Source organism: Mustela lutreola, chromosome 10 (assembly GCF_030435805.1).
Source record: "Mustela lutreola isolate mMusLut2 chromosome 10, mMusLut2.pri, whole genome shotgun sequence".
Taxonomy (NCBI): Eukaryota; Metazoa; Chordata; class Mammalia; order Carnivora; family Mustelidae; genus Mustela; species Mustela lutreola.
Window position 1 is genome coordinate 17,981,810 of NC_081299.1, and position 25,491 is coordinate 18,007,300.

Sequence of the window (25,491 nt, forward strand, 5' to 3'; positions counted from 1 at the left end):
ATTTTTAGTGTATTCACAAAGCTGTACAGCCATCACCACAGTCCAATGTTAGAACATTTTTAGCACTTCAGAGGAAATCCCTGTACTTGTTAGCAGTCATTCCCAAACCTTTCCTTCCTGCCCCACAAAAGCCCTAAGTAGGTAACTACTAATCTACTTTCTATCTCTGTGGATTTGCCTATTTTGGACATTTCATATAAATGGAATTGTGTCCTGTGATTTTATTTTCTTTATTTAGCATATTTTTTCAAAGTTCATCCAATTTCTAGCATATATCAAAATACCTCATTGCTTTTTGTTATTGAATACTATTCCACTGTATGGATATACCTCATTTTCTACATTTTAAATTTTGCTTTCTAAATTTAATATGTCTGAGAGACTTGTGCTTCTGGGAAGGCAGAGTAGATGAGTTATTTGTTTTTTTTTTTTTTTTTTGCCCTGATCTATCACAGACTCAGAGCTAGAGGAGTTGGCAGCTGGAAACACCAAAAGGTGCAGGCAACACTCTAACAGAAGTCCACTCTCTCTAGCCAGAGGACCAGGAAAGGGACAGCGTAGGCTTAAGACAGAAGACTCAGGCAGTAGCTGCTCTACTTTACACACCACAGGGAAAAACTGTGACTGTACTCCTGCCTGGGCATCTGTATAAATGTTTCTACAGAATAAACTTATACATGTGAAATTGTTGGATGAATAGCACAAATGAAGCCTTCAAAAATAACTGTTAGATTGATGACTTCAAACTATGGAAATACAGAGGAAGTTTGATATTTTCAGTCAGCTTTTTCTCTGTGTAGAGCAGGTCACTTCTAGTTTATCTTCCAGTTCAGTGATTTTTTCCTGTCTCCCTTCCATTTGGCTGTTCGGCTGTGAGCTCTTTTTTTTTTTTTTTTCCCCCGGTTATTTTATTGTGGAATTTCCTACTGGTTCTTCTTTACATCTTCTCTTTCTTTGCTGAGACTTTTTTCTGTGTTTTCACTTGTTTCAAGCTGTTCATAATTTCTCATTAAGGCACTTCTACCACGGCTGCTTTAAAATCTTAATCAGCAAATTCTAACATCTCTGTCGTCCTGATGGCGACAGTACTGATTGCCGTTTTTCATTTAGTTTGCTATGGTTCTTAGTATGAAAAGTGAGTTTTGATCAAAACTTGGACATTTTCATATTATGCTATGAGACTCTGGATCTTGTTTAAGCTTGGTTTAAACTTTTCTAACACTCAAATAAGACTTCTCTGACAGGTCTCTAGAGGAGGGTGGGCGGAGAGATGGGTGACAAGGACACTGCCTTGTTACAACCCGATAGAGAATGAGTAACTTGTGGCCTCCATTGATACCCCTGGGGCAGCTACCATTTCTGCTTGGCGGGGGTGGGGGTTCCAGTTCCCTATGTAGTCGCCATTGATGGTACCTCTGGTTGATTGTGAACGTCCTGACTACTGTATTCTGGGCCTCCTCTGACACCCCCCCACCCCAACCCCGAGTGGGGAGGAAGGAATAGGTCTTCCTTTTACTGGCTGGCAGGGTTGAAACACCTGGCTCCTTCCTTGGCCCCCTTGGACACCATGCTGGAGGGCACATTACAGCCTCCAGAGGGGTGATTGCATGAAATTGAGAATAAAATGATGTAGATCATAAAAAAGTTATATATAGTGTGATCACATTTTTAAGAGAGAAAAGTAGTACATATACAGAAAATAAAAATCCAGAAGATTAAGCAATTAGTGAATGGTTCAAAGGTAGGGGAGCTCTGACCTTCTGCAAGGGTTTCAGTTTTTAATTACTTTTAAAATAATGAGTGTACTGTTCAAAGCGGTAAAAAGCAAAGTTCTTTTTTTTAAAGGTATACTTTTCTTAGGCGCTGTTATTAGATATACCTACATGTTAATTTTTGTTATAATAAAAAACTGGGTGTAGAATAAGGTATCCTGATTTTCAGGGTATAATGCTTTCCGCTATGCCAGAACATCCTCCTCAGTTGATTGTACCAATAGGTTATGTTCGACGTAGTTCATATTGAAGAGCATGCTTTTGATCCTTTCCCTGGAGTGGTATTTTATTGAAATGTTGAAATGGAACTTTATTATGACAACATGCATTAAAGGGGGAAGTTTTTTGACTTACGACTTCTGGAGATTTGAATCTTTCCAGTTTCACTATATTTGATGAAAACATTATCTGGTTATTACTTCTTAATCTTCTCATGCTATTAAAAGTTCAGAAAAACTTGTACTTGGCAGTTTTTCTTATTTGAATTGTCATGAGTTTTGGCAGTAGTTGATTAAAATAGCAGCTTTTCAGATCTATCTTGAAAAACGCGTACTTTCATTTGTGTGTGTGTAAAAGAATAGTTTTGTAGAGGGTATGAGATATGCAACAAGCTTTGGATATGCCTGAGAGACTACATTGGTAAAATTTCCTAGAAAATTATAGGCAAGGGGGGGTGAAAGGAAAGGGGCCATTTGCATCCTGACTAAGTCTTCATGTAGCGTCCGTGTCCCAAGATCCTTCTGTCTGAACTCCAGCGTAGGCTCTGCAGACTGTCATAGGAAATGGTGGTGTGGTGGTTTTGATCTGTAGCTTGTCACTGTTTTTCTCCAGCATGCCTTGGGTTTAATGTTTTTCCAAGTGCCTATATATAATATCTTTATTGCAAATTCTTTACCAATATAATTATTTTAACACTGCTGTGACAGGCATCTTGGGAAAGTATGGTTCATTCTACAGATAAATGAAGTAGAACAAGGGGAGTCAGACCTGTTCTTTGTCTACCAATCTTTACTGCTTTTTCAGTCAGTCTGAAATTTGGTACACGTTTTCTTGTTGTTCTATTTCTGCTGCTAAGCATGTTAATACCAGGAGGGGAAAACGAAACAAGAATGATAATAAGATTTGAGTATCTAAGGCCACAACCTTGTATAAAAATATTAATCATCAAGCTATGTAGAAAGATGATATCTTAACTTTTTCTTATCTGTGATAAACTCACTTGTATGTTATCCGTGTTCTATAGGTGCTGGGATGGCCGGCCTCTTCAAAAAAGCAACTTTGAGTTCCAGTTACTTTGTACCGTAGGATGACCTAGTACTATGAACTGACTTGTACTTTGAAAAAGGACTCATCCTGACCTTCCCACCCCAGTGTCTCCCAGTGTGTAGAGCAGATGCTTTGCTTTGTGATTTCCTTGGGCGCCTGTAAGAAAACGAGGATTCCTGGGGCCCACCCAGGAATTCTTCTGAATCAGAATCTCTGGCTATAAGGCCCAGAAACCCTCATTTAAATTTAAATTTAAATTATTCTTAATCACATTAGAGTTTAAGAAGTAGACCTTCTTTAGGAAGTCAAGTTTTTGCAAGTTGCAGTACTAGGAATTAATGTGATTCGCTCTGTATGTTTCATTTCTGGTAAAGAATGATTAAAAAGAAAAAAAATGAATTCAGTTGTAACTCTCTCATGCTGTCTGTTTAGGGTAAGGTTCTAGGATCCTCTTCTGATGCCCATGTATTTTGTTAGTTATGTTTCATCAGGTAACTGCTTTTATTTATTTATTGTTTTACTCCACCCTGTCTCCCTATTAGTTTAGGAATTAGTAACTCTACTAATGTAACATCTTACTGAAATGGCTTCTGAATATTTTGAGAGTTACTTTAGGATAATAAACAGAACTTGAGCCATGCATCTCTGAATGAGCTGTTGAAAGTTTTATTTTTGGCTTTCTCCACAGACTTTGTGGTGGAGATGGCTGTGTTGCTCTGTAGCATGCGTCAGAATGTTCTCTTCCACCATGCTGGCTTGCTTTCCCCGCTCCTGTGCCCAGCTTTCCCCCTTCCTCCTTTGGTAAACTGGCGACATATGTGACAGAAGTAAAGATCTGTTCCACCCTGATTTTTAGGAAAATTCTATCTCATCATTGAGCTAGGGGAAGTTGTCATCTGCTCCATTCATATTAAGTAGGGTTACAGATAGTTTTTTTTTAAATAAAGATATCTTGTTTTCTTGCTCCTTGAAGGAATGTGTAAAACAGGATATGGGATTTTATAATGAATATTTTTTTAAATGGGTGGGCGTTGGTGATTACTTTATTAACTCTTTGGAAGCCTGCAAGTTTTCTCCTTTATGGTGCCCTATTAAAAAAAAATACCGTCTCACAGAACAGGAAATGACTTAACATTTCATAAAATTAATTAAAAAGGCAAATTAAAAAATTCAGTGGAATTAGCCACATTTAAGCGCTTATTAGCTATACGTTATAAATGACTACTGTATTTGGTCAGATCATTTCTACCATTGCAGAAAGTTCTCTAGGACAGTGCTGTAACAGAGTGGCCATTTTTAAGAAGATGGGGCGGGGGATGCAAATGAAAGAGCAGAATAAGCGACCTGAGTTTCCACCCTTCCTTCTACAGTGCAACTTCTCCTGTTTTCTCAAACCCTTGCGTATAAGTCAGAAAAAGGTGTATTGTTTTGAGTATCACCACCTTGACCTTCTCCAATGTTGATTTCTCTTTCCCAGGCTGGCAGTGATGGTGAAAGCATAGGAAACTGCCCCTTTTCCCAGAGGCTCTTCATGATTCTTTGGCTCAAAGGAGTTGTATTTAGTGTCACAACTGTGGACCTGAAGAGGTAAGACTTTGTTGCAGTTTGAAATCAACTTAAGTTGAGTATATACTGTTTTCAGTTTGATTCTCTCCCCATTCCTCACTTTGCATATGTTTGTTTTCTAAAGGAAACAAATATATTTATTAAAGTTGAGCTGATTTGTGGACAAATTTAACTTGTATAAATATTATAGATAACTCACAGTGTCAGTAAATTGCATTTACTAGGCACTCAGTATTTTTAAGAACTTACTGTTTACCTTTAATTTCAAGAGCCGTACCAGGAGCTAAATTTTAGTGTGGATTCAGGGACAGTTTTGACTTTCCAGTGTAAACATGGAGCTCTGAAGAACTTTCTAAGCAGACAGCTTACTGGTTTAGAATGTTCCAAACACATGGTGTGTATAATCTGGATCCTTGAAGACAAGAGTGGGGTTTTAGGAGGGTGAATGCTGCTCTGGTCTGTTTGATTTATTCTGCTTTTCAGGGAATAATGGGAATTTTCTGTAATATGATTTTAACCATATTTGGTTAAATATATGGTAAAATAAGAGTGATTATCTGTGGCCCTGTGATTGGTCTTGCTAATTGAAGAGTTGTCTCTGGCTCTCAACAGACCAAAGTGGAGAGGGCTGGGAAGAACCCTGATAAAGCGTAAGCTCTCCGTTTACTCAGGAGCTTCTGTTTTTCCTTAGCAAGCAGGTTTGAGGTGAAGGACGTTCATAATTAGGGAAAAAGACACTTAAATCAAGGGTTAAGAGCAGTTACACTAACAGAAAATCTAGGATTGGGCAGTGGAAATGTATTCTTCTTGACACAAAGGCAGCAACGTGGTTTGTTGCTTATTATTTTAAGCGAATCAGTCACGAACAGTGTCCAGGAAAGACTGTGGACGGGCTGTCACATGATGCGTGGTGGAATTCATGTGTGTTATTCCTCTGGGTGTCACCAAGCAAGTTATCTGGGAGCTGTCATCCCGTTCCCAGTTCTCAGCTGGCATTCCCTGGACTTCTGTCAGTTTCTTACACTTTATTCTTTAGTTGCTGATAGTGCACTTCTTTGAGATTTTTGGAGACTTAAGATCTATTTATTGAAAATAAGCCATGGAGTCTTCCAGGAACCCCTTCAGTTACGTATGGGAATGCAGAGGTAAGCCTCTGGGGATAGTGAGAGCTCAAACTGCGGGCTCTTTCAGGGATTTGCCTACCTCATTTTGGACAGAGCTGCTGTAAGAATGAAATAATTCATGCCTTTACCCTTCTATTACTGTTTTTTTTCTCCTTACATGCACTCAGAAAGGAAGTTTCTCAATGTAACTTCTAAAAATAGACCATACTACCAGGCACACACCCTAACTGTGTCTTAAAATACATGGATTTCTCCCATTCCATTTTTGGCTTGGAGCAAGTGAGTTGACTGCCACGCTTCGAGAAAGCCTTCTTTGAGCAGCTCAACACAGTGCTTGATTGTGTTTCCTACCGGTGATAGCGCCGTGAGCCAGGGACTCTGGTTCAGGAGAGGAAGTGGACTCAGAATGGCTGTTTTCCTTTTCCTGTACAAACTCCTGAAGACATTATTTCTGTATGTTGGTTGATCTTTGAGGACTTGCAAGTTCCAGAGTAATATACCTACGTGTAAAAAGTCACCCATGGGAGGCAAGATGAAAGATCAGGGCTTCCTAATTAGTCAGTATTACCATCCAAAGAAGATGTCTGTTTATTTTCTAGGGCTTTGTATAAAATCAACAGAGAACACTTACAATTGGAGCCTATACTGGTTTTCTTTAGAAATCTTAGTTCACTGGTGCATCTAAAACATGCTTCCCGAGGGCCAGGGAAAGTGTAGAAGTAGTACATGACCGCGAATCCCCTCATCGCCCCCAGACCCCAGTCATTCGCTTTCCCCTCGCAGATACCACTGCATTTTGGTTTGGTCTTTATCCTTCCGGACCTTTTCTAGGAACTTAGACACTTAGAGTCTTGAGTGAGATTTCAAGAGAGTGAACGTGGGCTCAAAAAACTGTTGTAAGATAAAGTTGTCACAGAGGAGTAAAACACCCTGTAATAAAAAAGTACCGTTCATAATCTTAACGTTAATAATCTTAACGTTAAAACTTTAGATATAACTGTTCTTATAAAATTGTGGGGGAGGAAATGCCTCTAGGGCTTATTTTCTGCTTTTCCCAGTAATTGCTAATTCGTTGCTGAAGAGGACTGATCGCAGAACTAACTGTTGGTGGAGAGCAGTAAGACTCGATTGTGAGCTATTTAGAGGCCCACTCTGTGCTCTGAGAAAATTATTGTTACATGACATTTCATCCATAAGAACAAGCTAGTTTCCAGTTCTGGCACCGTGTGACACGTTCCCTTTGAATGGCAGTTGGTGTTAATGGCTCTGCTGGTGGTACTCCTGTGCCCCCGTGAGGCTTGGCACAGCCTCCTGTTGCTTGCCTGCCAGCACTGCCTTCATGCTTTGGAGGGAGTCATTTCTTTCTTTCTTTTTTTTTTTTTAAAGATTTTATTTTATTTATTTGTCATAGAGAGAGAAGCGAGAGCAAGTACAAGCAGACAGAGTGGCAGGCAGAGGCAGAGGGAGAAGCAGGCTCCCTGCCAAGCAAGGAGCCCGATGTGGGACTTGATCCCAGTACACTGGGATCATGACCTGAGCCGAAGGCAGCCGCTTAACCAACTGAGCCACCCAGGTGTCCCGGGGGGGAGTCATTTCTAAACCTCATTTTCTGTTCGCATCACAGTTGTATTGCAGAACTTGTAGATTAAAAAAAAAAAATTCCCAGGTTTCAGAAGGATTTTAAGCTTACATCAACCACCATTTAAGCAAAACCTTCAAGTAAATATAAATGAAAATATTAAAATATGGGGGCATATTTAAAGATGTTATCACGTGTCATCAAATGGGAGCAGTGGAGGAGGGAAAGAGACCTGGTTCTGTGTGGAGAGAGCCCTGTCACTGGTTTCCCTAGGACGTTGGGCAGAACACCTCATCTTTGGAGGTCAGTTATCTCATTTTTAAATTCACGGAAAAGGAAGGAGAACATTAACATATCTTCTTCTTCAGTGTCTACTGTGTGCTAAACACCATTCAAGGTCCTTTTCACTACTCATTAAACCATTTTCAGATCTGTTGTTGAATAAAATTCATTGTTTTTATCCTACTTCTAGGCTGACAGGTTTATGGCATTGATGAAAATGTTTGAAGACTTCTGCTACCTTCATCACGCCCAGAAATTTCTTTTTTTTTTTTTTTAAGATTTTTATTTTATTTATTTATTTATTTATTATTTATTTATTTGACAGCGAGAGAGAGAGAGAGATCACAAGTAGGCAGAGAAGCAGGCAGAGAAAGAGGGGGAAAGCAGGCCTCCCCACTGAGCAGAGATCCTGATGTGGGCCTTGATCCCAGGACCCTGGGATCATGACCTGAGCCAAAGGCAGAGGCTTAACTCACTGAGCTACCCGGGTGCGCCACCCAGAAATTTCTAAATCAATGATCAGCATCTGTAGATCAGCAATCACAGATAAGCCTAAGAGACAGGCAAAGGGAAGAGAAAGAAGAAAGTGTGACAACAGTAATCCGCCATCACCCCTGTCTATTATCTTTGTCTCTGTTTCTCTGACACAGGTGCACGTGTGCACACATGTGCCCGCGTGCGTGCACACACACACACATGAGATGCTGACTTAGATATAATGTGTCACATAGTTGTTAGGTAAGCTTTTCTATTTAAAAAAATATATTATTTGTTTGTTTATTTGAGTGAGGGAGAGAGAGAAAGAACATGAGAGATGTCAGCGGGAGAAGCAGCATACTCCCTGCCGAGCGGGGAGCCCGATGTGGGACTCTATCCCAGGACTCCAGGATCATGACCTGAGCCGAAGGCAGTCGCTTAACCAACTGTGCCACCCAGGTGCCCTAGCTTTTCTAGTTTTGAGAAATGAGAGTGGAAATGAAAAAGAAATTAGTTTTTTTTTTTTTAATTGATGGCACTAGTTTATTTCCCTCTTAAAAGACCAAATGCAACCAAATGAAGTGAACATAACCTCAAGATTTTATTGTCTTCATAATATAATAAAATATGAAGCTAAAAAAAAAATGAAGCTTAGAACTGGATCACTTGGCCCTTTCTCTTCTTATCTCCTCCCAGTTCAGAACGCTTGCATCTCTTAATAGCCAGCATTCTTTTAGATCTGCAGTTGGGCTGAACACATTCAAGCCTCAGCACAATCTTCTTTGTAGTTTTAGCCTTTTTCTGGAAAATCAGCTTTGTAAGCCAACCATAGCCACTCTGCTTCCTGTCATAACACCGCTTTCCCTGGGCATAAAGAGAATATTTTTTCTTTCTTGTACTGTGTCACTTTGTGGGGCTTGCCACACTTCTAGAAAGCCCAGTGGGTTTTAGGAATGTTCACCACGTTTGTGAGAGTGCTGTCGGTATGGAAAGAAATTAGTTTTTTTTTTTAATTAACTTTTTATTGTAAAAGCAGTGATACCTGCTATATTACCAGTGAATAAAATCCCTCTTCCGTGATAGTCTCTGAGGAAATAAATAAATTGGAGAAGACTGCTTTTAAAAGATCTGGGAAATGTATGCTTCTGTTCCCATGTCCTCCTTAAATGCTAAAACTTTCTCATCCTCTGCATTTTCACAAATGGTTTCCTTCTGCTTCACATGTCAGCATACCATTTGTAAGGTATTGTGTAAGACTCACTTGTAAGTTGCTGTAATAATACCAAAGTTTTGGAAGCTAATTAAGATAGTTTAAACTTTAACAATTTTGTAACCATTTAACATGGAGCCATAGAGCCATAAAACTGATAGTTCTGCCTATCTTGAAAGTCATTTATAAACTCAGAACAAAATCTCTTTTCTAAATAGATTCTTCAGATCGTTTGTCATGTTTCCGTGGTTCCATCCTTCTGAAAAATGGCTTCAGCAAGCTGACAGAGAAGTTTGGTTTCCAGGTGGTGACAGTGGTGTGAATGACACATACAGAGAGACTGAATGGAATGGGACAGGCCAGCCTTTCCGAGAAACCCTTCATTTCCTGCTGTTGGCCAGTCAGGAGTACAGACCTCCCTTCTTTCCCTCCGTGAGGTTGACTTGAGCTACGTGAAGCCCTAGTTACCCCTGCAAATCAAGATACGTGTTTCACAAACGCATTCTGAATCATAGAGATGCCCTATGTGTGTGTTTTGAGGGCGAGGGGACAGAAACACGGAGAGAGACAGACAGACATGGACAGTCATACAGAGAGAGAGCACGCTTCACTGCCACGTCTTACGGTCTTTTTCAAAGTGATTTCAAAGATGATAGAGCCTGTTGACGTCCCTAAGAGCTGAAGTAGAAAAACATTATTGGTGAATGCTTTTTTCAACCTATCAGTGTATAATCTCTCTCAACTGTGTTAAGAAAATCTCTTAAGAATTATAGAAGCTATATTTGAAATCTTTTGATGGGTCCTTTTTTTTTTTTTTTTAAGATTTTATTGTCAGAGAGAGAGAGGGAGAGAGAGCGAGCACAGGCAGACAGAATGGCAGGCAGAGGCAGAGGGAGAAGCAGGCTCCCCGCGGAGCAAGGAGCCCAATGTGGGACTTGATCCCAGGACGCTGGGACCATGACCTGAGCCGACGGCAGCTGCCTAACCAACCGAGCCACCCAGGCGTCCTTCCTGTTTTGTTTTAACATGATTGCTCTGTAAATTGACGTTAATGTAGACAAAGATTTAGCAGTATACCATTTATCAGTATAAAACCCTTTAACTATTGCATTGGGACACTTAGACCAGGACTTAGTAACCGGGATCTTGGTGTGTATGTTTTGGTGAATCCATGATTCATTCATTCAGCTGGTGACTTTAGTCAGAATATGGCAAACTTAGTGAAGAATAATTAATAGGAGTAAAGTATTCTGAAACAAATGGAGAATTTTTTTGTGTTAACTTTTTCTTCATACTTGCCATACAGCGTCCAGTATTTTCTTGATTTGTGTGGATGAATTTTATGCCTTGAAAATCAGTACCTTCAAAAAGAACTCAATTAAAAATAGAAGTTTTAGGGGGCCCTGGGTGGCTCAGTCGGTTAAACATCCGACTCTTAAGTTTCGGCTCCAGTCACGGTCTTGGTGTTGTGAGCTTGAGTCCCAGGTGGGCTCCATGCTCAGCAGACTTGAGTTCTCTCCCCCACCCCTTACCATGTACACATACACACGCTCTTTTTCTCTCTCTCAAATAAATAAATTAATTAAACCTTTAAAAATTATAAGTTCTACATACTTAATATTTTTTCCCTCCATTTAGTGGAGTCAGCTTGTTACAAAATTAGGTCATCTTTAAACCCGAGCTCCAGTGTCCTGTGGCCCTACTGCACTCGTTTTAAAAGCAGCAGCTGGAACTGAGCCACTGGCCCAGTGTCTCCAATTGTCGCAAGGGTACCGAATTAAACTTTAATTGAAGTTAAGCCACTTAAGTTGCTTAAAGTATTAGGTCCCATGAGGTTCCTCCTATTCTTCCTTTCCCTCTCTGTCTCGTGTTATTTTGTTTCTCTTTATTTCCTTTTCTTCAACAAGAAGCAAAATGAGAGAGAACAGAAGAATTTTTTTTCATCTACTCTGACCCCCCCCCCCAAAAAAAAAAAGAGAGAGAGAGAGAGAGAGAGACTACTCAGATAAATAAGTAACATTAAAAACAAGAAAACCCCCAGACATTGAAGAGTATGTGTGCTCTTATCTTATGGCATGAATTATAAGCACTTTGCTTTTTCTAGATGTCACTTAAGGGAATCAGTTTGAATGTATCGTTGAGTATTTATTGAAGGGCTTTTATGAGCTAAACCACAGATGTCCTGACATTTTTAGCCATTGCCTGTCCATTCGGTTTCATTTCTGTCCCACTGCACTTTCAGAAATGTTAAGTTTCTGTGCAGCGTCTGTAAAATGAGCCTTTGTGGGTCAAACAAAACACCTGAGGCCTTGGGAGTACGGAGTGAGATTCTGCTTGGCTGATGACTCGATCCAGCTTCTAAGTCACCTCTGTGCTTGTAGCTTGAAGTCCGTTGATCCATTTAGATGTGTCCAACTTTCTTTTGGGACCTACTTTGACTTGGAGTAAGGACCCAACATGTTTGCTCTTCATCTCAACACTTAATCCTAGAGAACAGTTTCATCACCTTTGTTTTTTAAAAACCGAGACAGCTTTTCAGCAGAAACAAAGTGGACTATTCACTAGTCCCTGATATTAGTAGAAAATTGGTAGTCCTTTGCTTGATTTCACTTTACTTTATAAGACTCTCTCTCTCTCTCTCTTTTTTTTTTTTTAAGATCTCTTTATTTGAGAGAGAGCGAGAGAGTGGAGGGTCAGAGGGAGAAGCAGACTCCCCCCTGAGCAGAGAGCCCTATGTGGGACTTGATCCTGGGGCTCCAAGATCATGACCTGAGCTGAAGGCAGACTGAGCCACACAGACACCTACCTTATAAACCTCTCTTAATCCAATTTCTTATTGCCATTCAGTTAATGCTAGATAACCAGTTTTGAACCATCAGACTCAAGTAGAGTTTAAAAACTGCCAAGACTCATCTCCTCCATAAAGCTGTGTTAATGTGAGCCTGAAAGCAGGCATGCATCTCATTTGTATGCTTTGGTTTAGCTCATGTTCTTATTTGATTTGATCTTCACAGGCAAAGCAGGTCTTACATCGCAGTACAGAGCAGGAAATCAAAGAGGTTGTGATTTCCTTTGTTACATAGCTGGTGGATGGCAGAACTATCCAATTTGGGGCTTTAATCAGCCAGGTCCTTTTTATTCAGTCGTTGGCTCTTTCTTCTCTACCATGCCAACTCTATCCCTCCCCTAATAAATATTTTTATTTAGAGAGCTAAAAGCTGTCGTAATTTATTATAGAATAGCCATTACTTGTTTTGTTTCCTTGCCCCCATGGGTTATTGTAAAGCATCTATCCTCTCTCCCCCTTTAATAACTCTACCTTATTCATGAAAAAATTGTTTGTAAAACACGGATGTATGTTATTACCTTACATTTAGGCATTAAGGGACTGTTAGTCATAAAAATGTTGATGAATATATTTTATAACTTTGGAATGAGAAAAGTCTTATTTATTTATTTATTTTTTAAGATGTATTTATTTAGGGGCACCTGGGTGGCTCAGTGGGTTAAAGCCTCTGCCTTCGGCTCAGGTCATGATCTCAGGGTCCTAGGATCGAGCCCCACATCGGGCTCTCTGCTCAGCAGGGAGCCTGCTTCCTCCTCTCTTTCTGCCTGCCTCTCTGCCTATTTGTGATCTCTGTCTATCAAATAATAAAATATTTTAAAAAAAACGATTTATTTATTTATTTGAGAGAGTGACAGTGGTTGGGGGAGGGCAAGAGAGAGAGAATCTCCAGCAGACAGCCTGCTGAGCTTGGAGCCCAATGGGAGGCTCCATCCCATGGCCCCGAGTCATGACCAGAGCTGAAACCAAGAGTCAGATGCTTAACCAACTGAGTCACCCACTTGCCCCCAACCCCCCTTTTAGCTTTAAAATGTTAAGATTTGAGGGACACCTGGGTGGCTCAGTGGGTTAAAGCCTCTGCCTTCGGCTCAGGTCACGATCCTAGGGTCCTGGGATGGAGCCCCGTATCGGGCTCTCTGCTCAGCGGGGAGCCTGCTTCCTCCTCTCTCTCTGCCTGCTTCTCTGCCTACTTGTTATCTCTGGCTCTCAAATAAATAAATAAAATCTTTTTAAAAATGTTTAAAATGTTAATATTTGAAAATAAATTATACACTCTGAACTGTTAGGGTGTCTGGATCCTTGGTTATGTACAAGGTCTTGGTGAGTTGAGGAAGAAATAAAGTGAGCTGTGAGTGGGAATGTGAGGGGGACTGAAGACCAAAGATGGCGTGGTCTGGGACCTGTTGGACTTGTTGGTGATCAAAGAGCAGGTGGTCAGGGTGAGAAGTAAAAAGGACTAACCAAACAAACCAAAGAAATGAAACCTAGAAATGGACTAGTTCTGATCTGGAGTCGAGTACTTACATGAGTTCCAGGAGTTTCATGGCACAAGTCACCGTTTAAATAAATGTGGATCTGAAAGACTCACTCAACTTTCTTGTATTCCTGTCATCCTGTGCTCAATTTTACTTTCTCAGACCAAAGCGTGCTCAGGAAAGGAATCAGAATTGAATATCAAATCAGATTTTGACTTTTAAAAGTCCTTTTTCAGAGCTTAGGTACTTATACAAGTTGATAGAAGATCTGTTTTATTTTTCTTTGGTTTTATGTTTTATGTTTTTATGTTTTATTTTCTTTGTGAGGGAGATGGGCTCTAGAGCTTGGATGGGGGCATTCTGAGCTAGAAAATTTGGACTGATCAGATCATTAATAAGCCTTTGTATTTTGGGAATGTAGTCATAGACGCAGCACATTCCAAATCTTAATGGGGTGGAGGGAGAAAAAAAGGGGAAGGAACTGTGAAGGAGTATGTGTAAGACCAAGGAAAATGGATAAACTGGGATGAGTAGAGATTTTGAGGTACACTCTATTTTTAAAATCCTTTTCAGTGACAAAGTATTTCACCTTCATGGTACACTTAGAGATATCCTTTGTTCAAATTCTCTGCATTTGTTTTCAGTTTTTTGAAGTTTATCTTTTTAATTATGAAAGCTTTTGAACATATGCAACAATAGAATAAACTTCCCTCTAACTTCAACTCAGTTATTGAGATTTTACCCATTTGCTTTGTCCCTTTTTTTTCTTTTCCTTTTTCTCCCTCCTGATATGTTTTAAAGCAAATCCCAGAAATTCTGTCATTTCAGCCCTCCATACTTCACCGTACATCTCCAAGCAGCACATACGTTTTCTGACCCAACCACCCTGTCATTATCACGTCTGGTCCCCAGCGTATGATCCGATCTCCCAAATTAGCTCCAAAATATCTTTTTTTTTCTTTGCCTGGTTTGTTCAAATCAGGATCCAAACAAATTCTACTCATTATATCTGGTTGTTATGCCTCTTAAGTTTTTCTTAATCTGCAGCATTTCCTTCCAACTACCATTTGTGGCTTTTTTCCTTCATGCCATTGACTGTAGAGTGTCCCGTATTCTGTATTTGGCTGATTGCTTCTTTGTGGTATCATTTAACTTTGTCCTGCATCTCCTCAAGTTTCCTAAATGAAATTTTTGGTCTCAGAACTCCTTTATACTCTTAAATTATTAAAGGCCTCAAAGAGCTTTCAGTTATGTGGATTATATCTATCAACTTTACTGTATTAGAAATTAAAGCTGAGAAATTTAAAGCATATATAAAAGCGTATATAAGGCGGAGAAATTTAAAGTGTATATAAAAGCGTATATAAGGCGGAGAAAGAAGCAGGCTCGCTGCCGAGCAAGGAGCCTGATGTGGGACTTGATCCCAGGACTTGATCATGACCTGAGCTGAAGGCAGTGGCTTAACCAGCTGAGCCACCCAGGCGTCCCCACAAAAATAGGTTTTTAATTAAAACTATGTTTTCCAAAACAAAGTTATTTAGAAGAGTGGCATTGTTTTACATTTTGGTACATTTCTTATGTCTGCCTTAATAGAAGACAGATTCTCATGTCTGTTTGTGTACACATCACTTTGTGATACCACACAACTAGTAGCCTACTATTCAGGCATGAGAGAATGAGGGTGGAAAAACTGAATGATGTCTCAGTATTATGAGAACGGTTTTGACCTCATGGACCGCCTGGTGAAATGGTCCTCTGGATCGTACTTTAAGAGACAACTGCTTTAAGAGGCCTGATTCTAGATTCAGGTTCAACTTTGGTAAGAGTACTTCATAGATGTTGATGTATGCTTTGTGTTTTATCATTAGGATACACTCGCTATTTTGTCATTATCATTGATCCTAGGATTCACTGGTGGGCTCAAGTGAGCCATTTTGCTTTTAAATAGAGTGGTGCCAACATTTCATGCTATTAGTAGTTGTAAGTATATGTTTTCACCATCTTTATCAGTGTTCTGAGTATTTTCAGTTTTTCCTAATTAATAGAAGAGAGATGTCATCATAGTTTACTCTTCAATTTCTTTGCTAATTTTTTTTTTACATTTTTCTGTGTGTTCACTTATTTGATCTATTGTGTATCAGTTTATGTTGGCACCTATCTGTTTAACTTATTGATGGCTTTTTAATGAACTTGGACAAAATTCTTAATCTAAGACATATTTGAGCCTTTCTTATTCACTATAATATTTTGCCCTTTCTATGTTGTGTTTTACCTTTGGTTATGCCATGTTTTATATACCGAAGTCATTTTGACTGGTGATCATTTTCCTTGTTGAGTGTGAACTTCTAGGAAAATGGAAAATTGGTAGCTGCTGAATTTGGAATCTCATAGTTAGAAAGGACTGTAGGAATGAACTGCTCTTCTTCCTGACTTTACAAGAAAAGAAAAAAAGGAAGACCTAGAGAAGTTATGGTTTACTCATCCATACATTGAGTTGGTGCTGGAGCTGAGACTAGAGACTGTTTCCTCTCAATTCTACTGCCGTTTCTAATAAGCACTTCAGTTGAATTTAGAATAAGAATGGGGGCCTTTGTCTTTTGGTTAGAGTCAGAGATTCCTGATTTTCTTATCATGAATTTTGTGCTTTGTGAAGGTTTTCTTCTTAGTAGAATAGTATTGCAGCTGTTAAACTAGTGGAAAAAACACTGCTACTTTTCCTTTCTTTGAGAGAGAGCAAGCGAGCAAGTGCGAGCTGGGAAGGGCAAAGGGAGAAAGAGAATCTTAAGTAGGCTCCATGTTCAGCATGGAGCCCGATGCGGGGCTTGATCTCACAACCCTGAGATCATGACCTGAGCTGGAATCAAGAGTCAGATGCTTAACTGACAGAGCCACCTTGGCGTCCCCCTCAAATACTAATTCTTATACTCATTTTCATTTTTATATACATAAACATTTAGAAAGACTCTGAGTATTTAAAGTATTATTGCCTTCCCAGAGTAAAAAATGATTCAGTTTTGACTATTTTGCTTAACAGGAAGCCTGCAGACCTGCAGAACTTGGCTCCTGGGACCCACCCACCATTTATAACTTTCAACAATGAAGTCAAAACGGATGTAAATAAGATTGAAGAATTTCTCGAAGAAGTCTTATGCCCTCCCAAGTGAGTATCAAAGAAAGATATGCATGAAAATATTGCCATTCTCTTTAAAGTTTTGTCTTTTCTGGCCCTTAGAGATCTTTCTCTGGATGGTACAGGAGTTCAATCCATACAGCGTTAACTTTAGTGACTAGGGCTTCTCTTTACTCATTATAATTAATGCTACAGTTAATGCTACACTGGTGTCAGAACAGGCTTCTGCCTAGGCCAATAAGCATAGGTAGGAATGTGATTAAGCTATAGCGTATACACTGAAAGTAGGTTTGGGACGTGAGAACTAGGTTAGGAAAGACTGATTCTTTGAGGGGAATTGGTCCCCAACTGAGAAGAGAAGAGATGGGGAGAGACAGATTCAGACTGAACCCAGCTGGAAGCTCCAAGCAGGCGGTTCAGGTTGCTGGAGGATTTCTTATCAGGTCATTTTAAAGGTAACTGTCTGAAGCTGTCATCCAAGGGAATTGACTATTTAGACTGTGTCCCTGGGATTCAGTTTTTATTTAAGTATTTCTTTGAAGTGTTCTAGATTCCCAGGTCCTGCACATTAGTGCACATGGTCATGATTTTAAGGTACTCAACTAGAGGTATGGGTGACAGATAGATGGACTACAAGGACAGTTACCTGAATTGCAAATGTGCCGTTTTGCATTGTACTGTAATCTTGGCATAGGTTCAACACATTAGGGTTTGCTTTAGGCTTTTCTGGTTTCATTATTCTGAAAAACTGAAATGTTTTTCTTCTGGCCCAAGCCTTTCTTGCTAGTTGATTTGACTCTTACTCTCCATATCCAGATAAATTTCCCAGAACTGGGATTATTGGGTCAGAGGGTTCTAAAATAACCAGTTACTCAGAATTTACTCATTCATTTATTCTACAATTACTAGGCAACAAAGCCTTATGAATACGGTAGTGAATAAGACATAATTCCTATCCTCAGGAAACACACTCCAGTATGGATGGAGAGGTCGTGGTGTGGTGAGGGAAAGTGAGTGGAACCAGGAAAGGCTTTAAAAAAGAATGAACACTTGGATTAGCTTTAATGTACAAAAAGAGGCATCTCACAGGTGAATGAAGGAACGACGGGCATTCCAGGCTTTCTTCAACTGTAGGAACAACAATTGTAGTTATTCCTTCTTGCTGTTTTTCTCAGAGGTTATGGACATGAAGATAATGGTAGAACCAATATAAAAATATTCTGGTTTCTTAGCAGCTTCTGTAAGATGTATCATCATTTTAAATTAGACCTTTCAAATAAACATTTTCTTCCTTCTTCTTTTTTTTCTTTTTAATATTTTATTTTTAAGTAATCTCTGCATCCACTGTGGGGCTCAGATGTACAACCCTGAGATCAAGAGTTGGATGCTTCACCAACTGAGCTAGGCAGGCACCCCCAAAATAAATATTATCACTTTGCTTTTTTTTTTTTTTTTAAAGATTTTATTTATTTATTTGACAGACAAAGATCACAAGTAGACAGAAAGGCAGGCAGAGAGAGAGGAGGAAACAGGCTCCCTGCAGAGTACAGAGCCTGATGTGGGACTCGATCCCAGGACCTTGAGATCATGACCTGAGCAGAAGGCAGAGGCCCAACCCACTGAGCCACCCAGGCGCCCCTCACTTTGCTTTTTTATATATAGAAATTTCAACTTGATTTTGTTTGGGCATATTCATAGAGCTACTCTAACCAGAGATTGTCTCTTCTTTCAGTTTAAATAATTTAATTTAAAACTTGGAGATCTTTCAGTTCTAACAGGTTCGCGGTATGCTAAATTGAAGGGTATTTTTCTTGTGGGATTTTTTTTTTTTTTGTAAATCATTTTATTTTATTTTATCATGCTAAATGTACTCTTTAATCCCAATCCCTATTTCCATTATTTTCCTTGTCTTTCTGTTATAGTTTTTATTCTGAAGAGAGTTTCTAAATAAAGTTTTAAAAATTTCACTTTGTTTATAGAAGCAAGTACTTTAGATGTTGCTGATGTCTCTGCTGTTACTAACGAACATTCCAGTGCTAATTATGTGCCATGCACTGTGCACTGTGGATTATCTCACTCTTCTCCAAGACTTTGTGGAGAAACTAAAGACGAAGAATCTAACTTGTCCTAGTTTTATAGTTACTGGTGGCAGAGCTCTTCAAAGCCTGGCCTGTAAGACTTCAAAACCCGTGTTTCTTCTGTTTTCCTCCTCCTCTTTTTCTATTTTTTATTTTGCTGAGTTTGACTTTTACAAAAGAGGTGAAATGTAAGTCTGTAATTGGGATTGTGCCTCAGTGAGTGTAAAATTGTAGGCTGGCTCAGGCTTGGAGGAAAGGCAGGAGAGAAATCGAAGATAGTTTCTCCTGCAATGAGCTAGTGGGACTGAAGGCGGCTGTCAAACTAAATTTAATGAATCTGTTTTAAGAAATAGGTGAGGCTTCACTTCAGATGAGTGAGATCAAGACCTGAGCCAAAATGAAGAGTCAGACGCTTAACCAGCTGAGCCACCCAGGCGTCCCCTCAGTGAGTTTTTATTTCCCTGCGTTGGAACAGCATGTTTCCACTGGGAGTGCTGTCCCCTGATTGGGCTCCACAGCCCCTGAGGTGACAGACAGCAGAGTCTTTATCATGCAGAATTGTTTCTAGAGGAGGAGCTAGAGGAAGTTCTTTCCAGGATCACGGGGCATTCCTTTCCCTTTCCTGTGTTCTAGGGCATTCAAGGACGGGCCTGGCTCTCCGCCTTTCCCCTCCAGAACAAGGAGGGCCTTGGGGCCTTAACTAGGGCTCATCCTCCTCCTAACGCTGAGTGAGAGCCTTTTTGTTTCTAGACCGAATGAAGAGAAAAGGCAGAGGAGTTACACAAGCTGGCAGACCAGAATCTAGCATTTTCTAATAACATGTTTTTGGCATTTGATGATACTGAGAACAGAGTGTTTTTGTGTGAGCACTTCTGATTCAGTCATGACAAAGATAAATACAGGCAACTGTTTGTTCCAGAGTTGTTCAGAATCTAGAGACTAGTGAAGAGCTTAAAGCAAGGAAGTTTTGCTGGTCTGTGTGACCAGTCTACCTCGAAAGAAGAAACTTGATCCATCTTCTCCTCTGGGGAAAGTATTTATAAATATATATTTCACTCCCCTTTCTTGAATGGAGGGAATACTTTGTCCAGAAAAGCTTTGAAACTTGGATTTTTAACTGAGGCAGACCTGAGTGCATGGCTCACTTTCTGATGACAGGATAGAAGGGAAGGGGAGTTGACAGTTTTGGAGAAGGACCCTATAAAGTGTTAGTAAGCCTTTTTTTTTTTTTTTTTAAGATTTTATTTATTTCACAGAGATCATATGCAGAGAAGTAGGCAGGGGCGGGGGGGGGGGGGGGGCGGCGGCAAGAAGGCTCCCTGCCGAGCAGAGAGCCCTGTGTGGGGCTCCATCCCAGGACCCTGAGATCATGACCTGAGCTGAAGGCAGAGGCTTAACCCACTGAGCCACCCCAGGTCCCCCCCCCCCCCTGCTTTTTTAAAGTGAGAAATACAGTGAAAGTTGAATTTACAAGGGTAACTTAATGGGTTGTATAATCAGACTTTATTCTTACATTCCCATGAGAAAGAAAATGTCTGAGGTCTTTCCTAAAAGGATGGAAATACTCTTAGCTAGTCTTAGCGTTAATAATCTGTGACGTCATACAGACTAAAGGACGAATCTGAAAGTCTGCACTCCCTGGATGCTCGTGTCCATGATGTTGTTGACACGTGGCCTTTTATTGATTATTTGCCTGCCTTTTGTCAAATGTTGAAATGAGACTGTCAGTCATTGAAAAGTTTTGCTTTATCAAGCTATTTGGGACAGTGATTAATGATGAATTACTAAAATCCAGTGTTTGGGGGAATGCAGAATAAGCTGGCAACTGATTGAAGACCTCTTGGTTTAGAATTTATCTTTCAGAGAGAATCTGATCTGTAGTAAAACAAAAACAGCACTTGATTTGGGGACAGGAGACCAGTTGTAGTTTGGCAGCACTTTTAACTAGTCTAGGGATTTGAGGGACCCAGGATATGAACTTTCTAGAATATAATTTCCTTTTAGGCAAAATGAGAGTTTTAGGTGAATGGTCTCTTGCAGTTCTGGTATCGAATGCATTAAGTTAGTAGTATGGATTTAATGGTTTGTCTTGGAGAAGAATAGGGCCTGTTTAACCTGCTTTAGAGAACAGTGCTTTTTTGTTTTGTTTTATTTTGTTTTTAAGAATTGTAATAGCATCCGTTTTCATATGGATAAGGATATGCCAATTGCAAATCCTTCTGCATTCTTACCTGTTCATTAACATAGGTCTCTAGTATGCCTCTGTGTGCTCATCAGTATAACCTCTGCACTTAGTATAATGCCTGAGACAGAGTAGACCCTTGATAATTGGAATCAATGAATATATGTGAACAATGAAGGTATAAATGATCTGCGGTGTAAGCCTGCCTTCCAGCTGCCTTCATTAGAAAAAGGAGGTACTGCTAAATATTGGTTGGGAAAAAAAATAATTTTGGAAACTTGGCTAGTGGAAGACATAGTGTATTGAAGAGTCACTTATGTTCTTTGTGCTATTTTTTGTTTGAAATGGAATGAGTCAATGAAGTTACTGTATTACAAGCAGTAAAAACATTTAAACTGGAGCCTGATTGTTTTTATAGTCAAAGGGAATTCAGGGATGTTGAACCTGGAATTCACTCTTTTAGCACAAGCAGGGGGGAAAAAAGGAGGATAAAGTTTTCTACAGTTAAGGGGAGGGAAAATAAAAAAATAATCAAGCAATCCTATATTACTAATTTAGTGTACATAATCTATAACTTCATGAAATTCATTTACTATAATTGTTCACTGAAAAATTCATTCTGTAAATATTTTTATTTATAAGAGAAATCTTTAAGCTTAAAAATAGAGAGATATGAAAAAGGAAGATGAATTGAACATATATATATTCAGTAGGTATTTTTAAATCTCCGGTATCCATTTTTTTAGATCTGTCTCTCCTAGAATTCAGAATTGCACATGTAAAAAAATTTGAATAAAAAAAACTAACCAGACACTACAGCTTGCAACTGAACTAAACTTCTTCCTAAGAATACCTCGCCTTCATTTTTAATTTTTAAAAAAGTGGCAAGACAGCATCCTAAAATACATGAAGAAATCTAAATTACCAGTTTAATGTTAGGTCCCCCCCCCCAAAGTCCTGACTGCATCAAGCCCAGTTTCCAGTGAAATTTTACAGGGCCTTTAAACAGATGAAGTGTTCCCTAAAACGGTGCTAATGGTCAGAATTCCTGTGGCGCCGACTCCCAGTGGGTGTAGCTGTCTGTGGAAGAGAGGAGGGAGGAGCTGAGTCTTCTCACATATATTTTCCAATTTGAGGAGGAAATAGACACTGAGTATGTGTGTTTGGAATTTAAATATATAAAATACACATTTGTGTGGTTGGAAAAAAACAAAAAAAGGCTGTGTGTCATGAATGTCCGTTTTCAAAGCAGATAAACTTTGTAAGAGCACTTGTGAGCAGAATTCCCGAAGTCTTACTGTTCTGTTGCTCCGTACCACCCTTACCAATATCTAGCCCATGGGACGTTCTGTAAAATCCCAAGTGTGGAGTTGAAGTGAGTGATATGCTTCATGCTATCTTTGTCCTTAAACTACTGTGGATGACCCGAGATGCCCGCCTTTACCCGCTTTCCGGGTTCTCTGGTAGCATCGAGCGTTTCAGTGCATGGCGATTGCCAGGGACCTGGTAGGCATTTCTGTTTCAAGAAGGCTCTGTAGTTGAAATGTGGCTTCCGCAATGGCAGAAGTGAATTTTTAACTTTCTGTAACACCGGTTCACTCAAATCCATATTCAGATAGCCAGCCACGCTTCACGAAATGGCTACCATATTGGAAATTCAGATATGGAGTATTTCCATCATTACAGAAAGTTTTTTGGACAGTGCTGCTCCAGACTTCTCTTTCTAAGATGCCCATTGGCTTGGCACATGCCTCTGAGCAAGTAGACTGTTTCCCCAACATCCTAATTTATAAAATGGAGGTAGAGTGCGGATGCCCTTTGGTTGCCAAGAAAATTAATATGTGAACAAAAACACTGCAGAGCTTTGTCTCCTCAAGAAAAAACACATCTTAAAAATACCATAGAAAATAGATGATGGCATTTCTTAAAGTAATAACTGTTAAAAGGTGTCAAGAAACTGCTGGCACAGTGGTTTGTTGATGGAGAGAACTTACAAGGATCTATCATCCATTCTCACTTTTCCCCCTCAGGTACTTGAAGCTTTCACCAAAACACCCTGAATCAAATACTGCTGGAATGGACATCTTTGCCAAATTCTCTGCATATATCAAGAATTCAAGGCCAGAGGCTAATGAAGGTAAAACACACACACACACACACACACACACACACAACCCCACAAATGATTGGATTACCACTGCACATATACCAAAAAAGCCCTAAGTAAATCCAAAAATCCTGTTAGGACAGTGATTTTAAATTAATATTTTGGAGTCCAGACCTTCCCATTAAGTATTAAAAACTGGCTTTCAAAGTTGACTCGAGATCTGATGATAAGCAGGGTAAGTTCTTAAATTTCTGTTTTCCTGTTTTTGGCTAGTGGGACAGTGCCTGGGATGGTAGATGTACAATACAATGTTTATCGAATGAATTGTTTTCCTGAAGGGGGAACTATACAGAGAATTAACGGGACATCAGAAACAATGAGTGGTGTGGGTGTGGTGCTTTGGAATGGATCGATACAACTTCCTTTAGATTATTACTAAATCTTTTGTTTCTTGTTGGATTCTGGTCACTTGAAGTCAGCCTGTGTGGGTTTTTGTGATAATTCACCTTCAAGAGCAATTTGGGGAGTTAGTCTAAGAGAGCATGTATCTCCCCCATCTTCCTAATTTCTCTGCATCCTAAAAGGGGATTTTAGTTTCAAGTCCTGTTTTCATGTGAGAATTGTTTAGGGTAGTACAGATACAAAGTCCTTATTTCCTATATCAAAGGACAACACTATCTTATTTTGTTTACCAAACGTATGTGTGGTGAAGGGAAGCCTCTTTGAAAGAGGTCCATTTAATGAGCCTTGTCTTAACTACACCATTCAGTCATTTTTCTTCTTTGCGATGTCGAGCATTGTTCTGTCTGAGTAAAACTCTCCAGAGAGAACATTAGTGTTTAATTAAAAGTAATTACAGCAACAAAAACGCCAGCTCCTAAAGACACTTTAATCCGTCATGGTTTTGGACAGTTTGGTGGCGTGGGTGCAGTTCTTTTGGGTAGAAACTTATGGCTGCAAATGAACAAGAAAACCAAAGGGAAGAAATTATCAGTGCCGGTTAAACAAGCATCTTTTAAAAAAGGGAAGCACTCACTGATTTCCTTATGTGGTTTCTATGGGCAGAGATCCAAGCCATTCAGGCCGGTATTTTTTTATTATTAAATTTTAAAATTGCGGTATTTTATAATCTAGTATTGAATTTCAAGGGTTTCTGGGATGATATTCACTGCATGATATCACTGCATGATATTCACTGCATGTGATGTTTTTCTGCAGCAGAGGGAAAGAGGGAAAGGCCGTAGTGCCTGGGCCTGGCTTACAGCTCTTCAGTGTGTTCCAGTAGCTGCCTTGGTTTAGGGACAACTTCCCTAAGTGACTGGCTCTTTTTCTGCCTGCTGTTTCAGTGTAAGCATTTTATACTCTAAACAAACAGTTACGATGGAGCCCCTCCTGTCCACAGACAGTATCTTTTCTGTCATACCCTTCCTGCCTGCAGAGGATTTCTTTTCATGAAATCATTCCCCCCCCCCCCCTTTTAAAAAGATTTTATTTATTACACACACACACACACACACACACACACACAGCACAAACAGGCAGAGTGGCTGACAGAGGGAGAGAAAGAAGCAGGCTCCCCTGTCGGGCAAGGAGCCCGATGCTTGACTCGATCCCAGGACCCTGGACCATAACCTGAGCCGAAGGCAGCTGCTTAACTGACTGAGCCATCCAGGCCTCCCCGAAATCATCCTTTTATATCCAGATGCTCTTGCCCATAGTTCCTGAACCATCTGAGTTCAATTCATAATGTTTTCATTTCTCTGTGTAGTTTTTGGAAGCTGGAGGGTGGCTGAATTTCTTTTGACACTTGGTGGGGAGGAAAGGGAAATAAAATATGTTTGCTAAAAAAAAAAACAAAAAACCACACAAAACCCACAAAGAACAAAACCAAACAATTGCTTTGGGGATGGGATAGAGGGGAGAGAACATGGGAGAAAGTGACTCACTTAAGTATAACTTTGTATTCTATTTTTTTTCCTATCAGTTTGTTGCTGTCTTAAGTAGCCACCTACGCTTGCTGTCCTTATAATGTTGTAACCAATGAGAACAAACAACATAACGGATCACTAGAAGGCTTTATATTAAATTACCTCTTGATAAATAAGAATTCCAGTTGCCAAGCAACTTTCCCCATAGGACCTGTCACTGCCAGGAAACTTTAGAAAACAATATTCCAAATCACTTTGGAGCTTACTGAGTATATGTAGATCTGTTGAAGGTGTCTTGTCTATTTAGTGCAATAAAATGCCTTAAATCAGCCTTGGAAATTAGTGTTCCAGCTCCTCCTCCTCCCAAACTATGAACCACTTACAAAGAGATGGAGTTGTCATTTTACGTGGTAACTCAGAGTAGGCAAAGTTTTGATCAGTTTTACCAACCTACTAAATATTTTGCAAAA

General features: G+C 39.7%; 1 protein-coding gene and 1 pseudogene across 1 annotated transcript in view; one reads left to right on the forward strand and one right to left on the reverse strand.

The window, feature by feature from the left end:
• Positions 1–25,491, forward strand: part of CLIC4 (chloride intracellular channel 4) — a 76,605-nt gene that overhangs the window by 35,074 nt on the left and 16,040 nt on the right. The window contains exons 2-4 of the mRNA XM_059138570.1: positions 4,516–4,625; positions 16,631–16,756; positions 23,017–23,123. Of these exons, the coding sequence (XP_058994553.1) occupies positions 4,516–4,625; positions 16,631–16,756; positions 23,017–23,123 (343 nt within the window). The remainder of the gene's footprint in view (positions 1–4,515; positions 4,626–16,630; positions 16,757–23,016; positions 23,124–25,491) is intronic.
• Positions 8,711–11,735, reverse strand: LOC131809806 (large ribosomal subunit protein eL42-like; annotated as a pseudogene).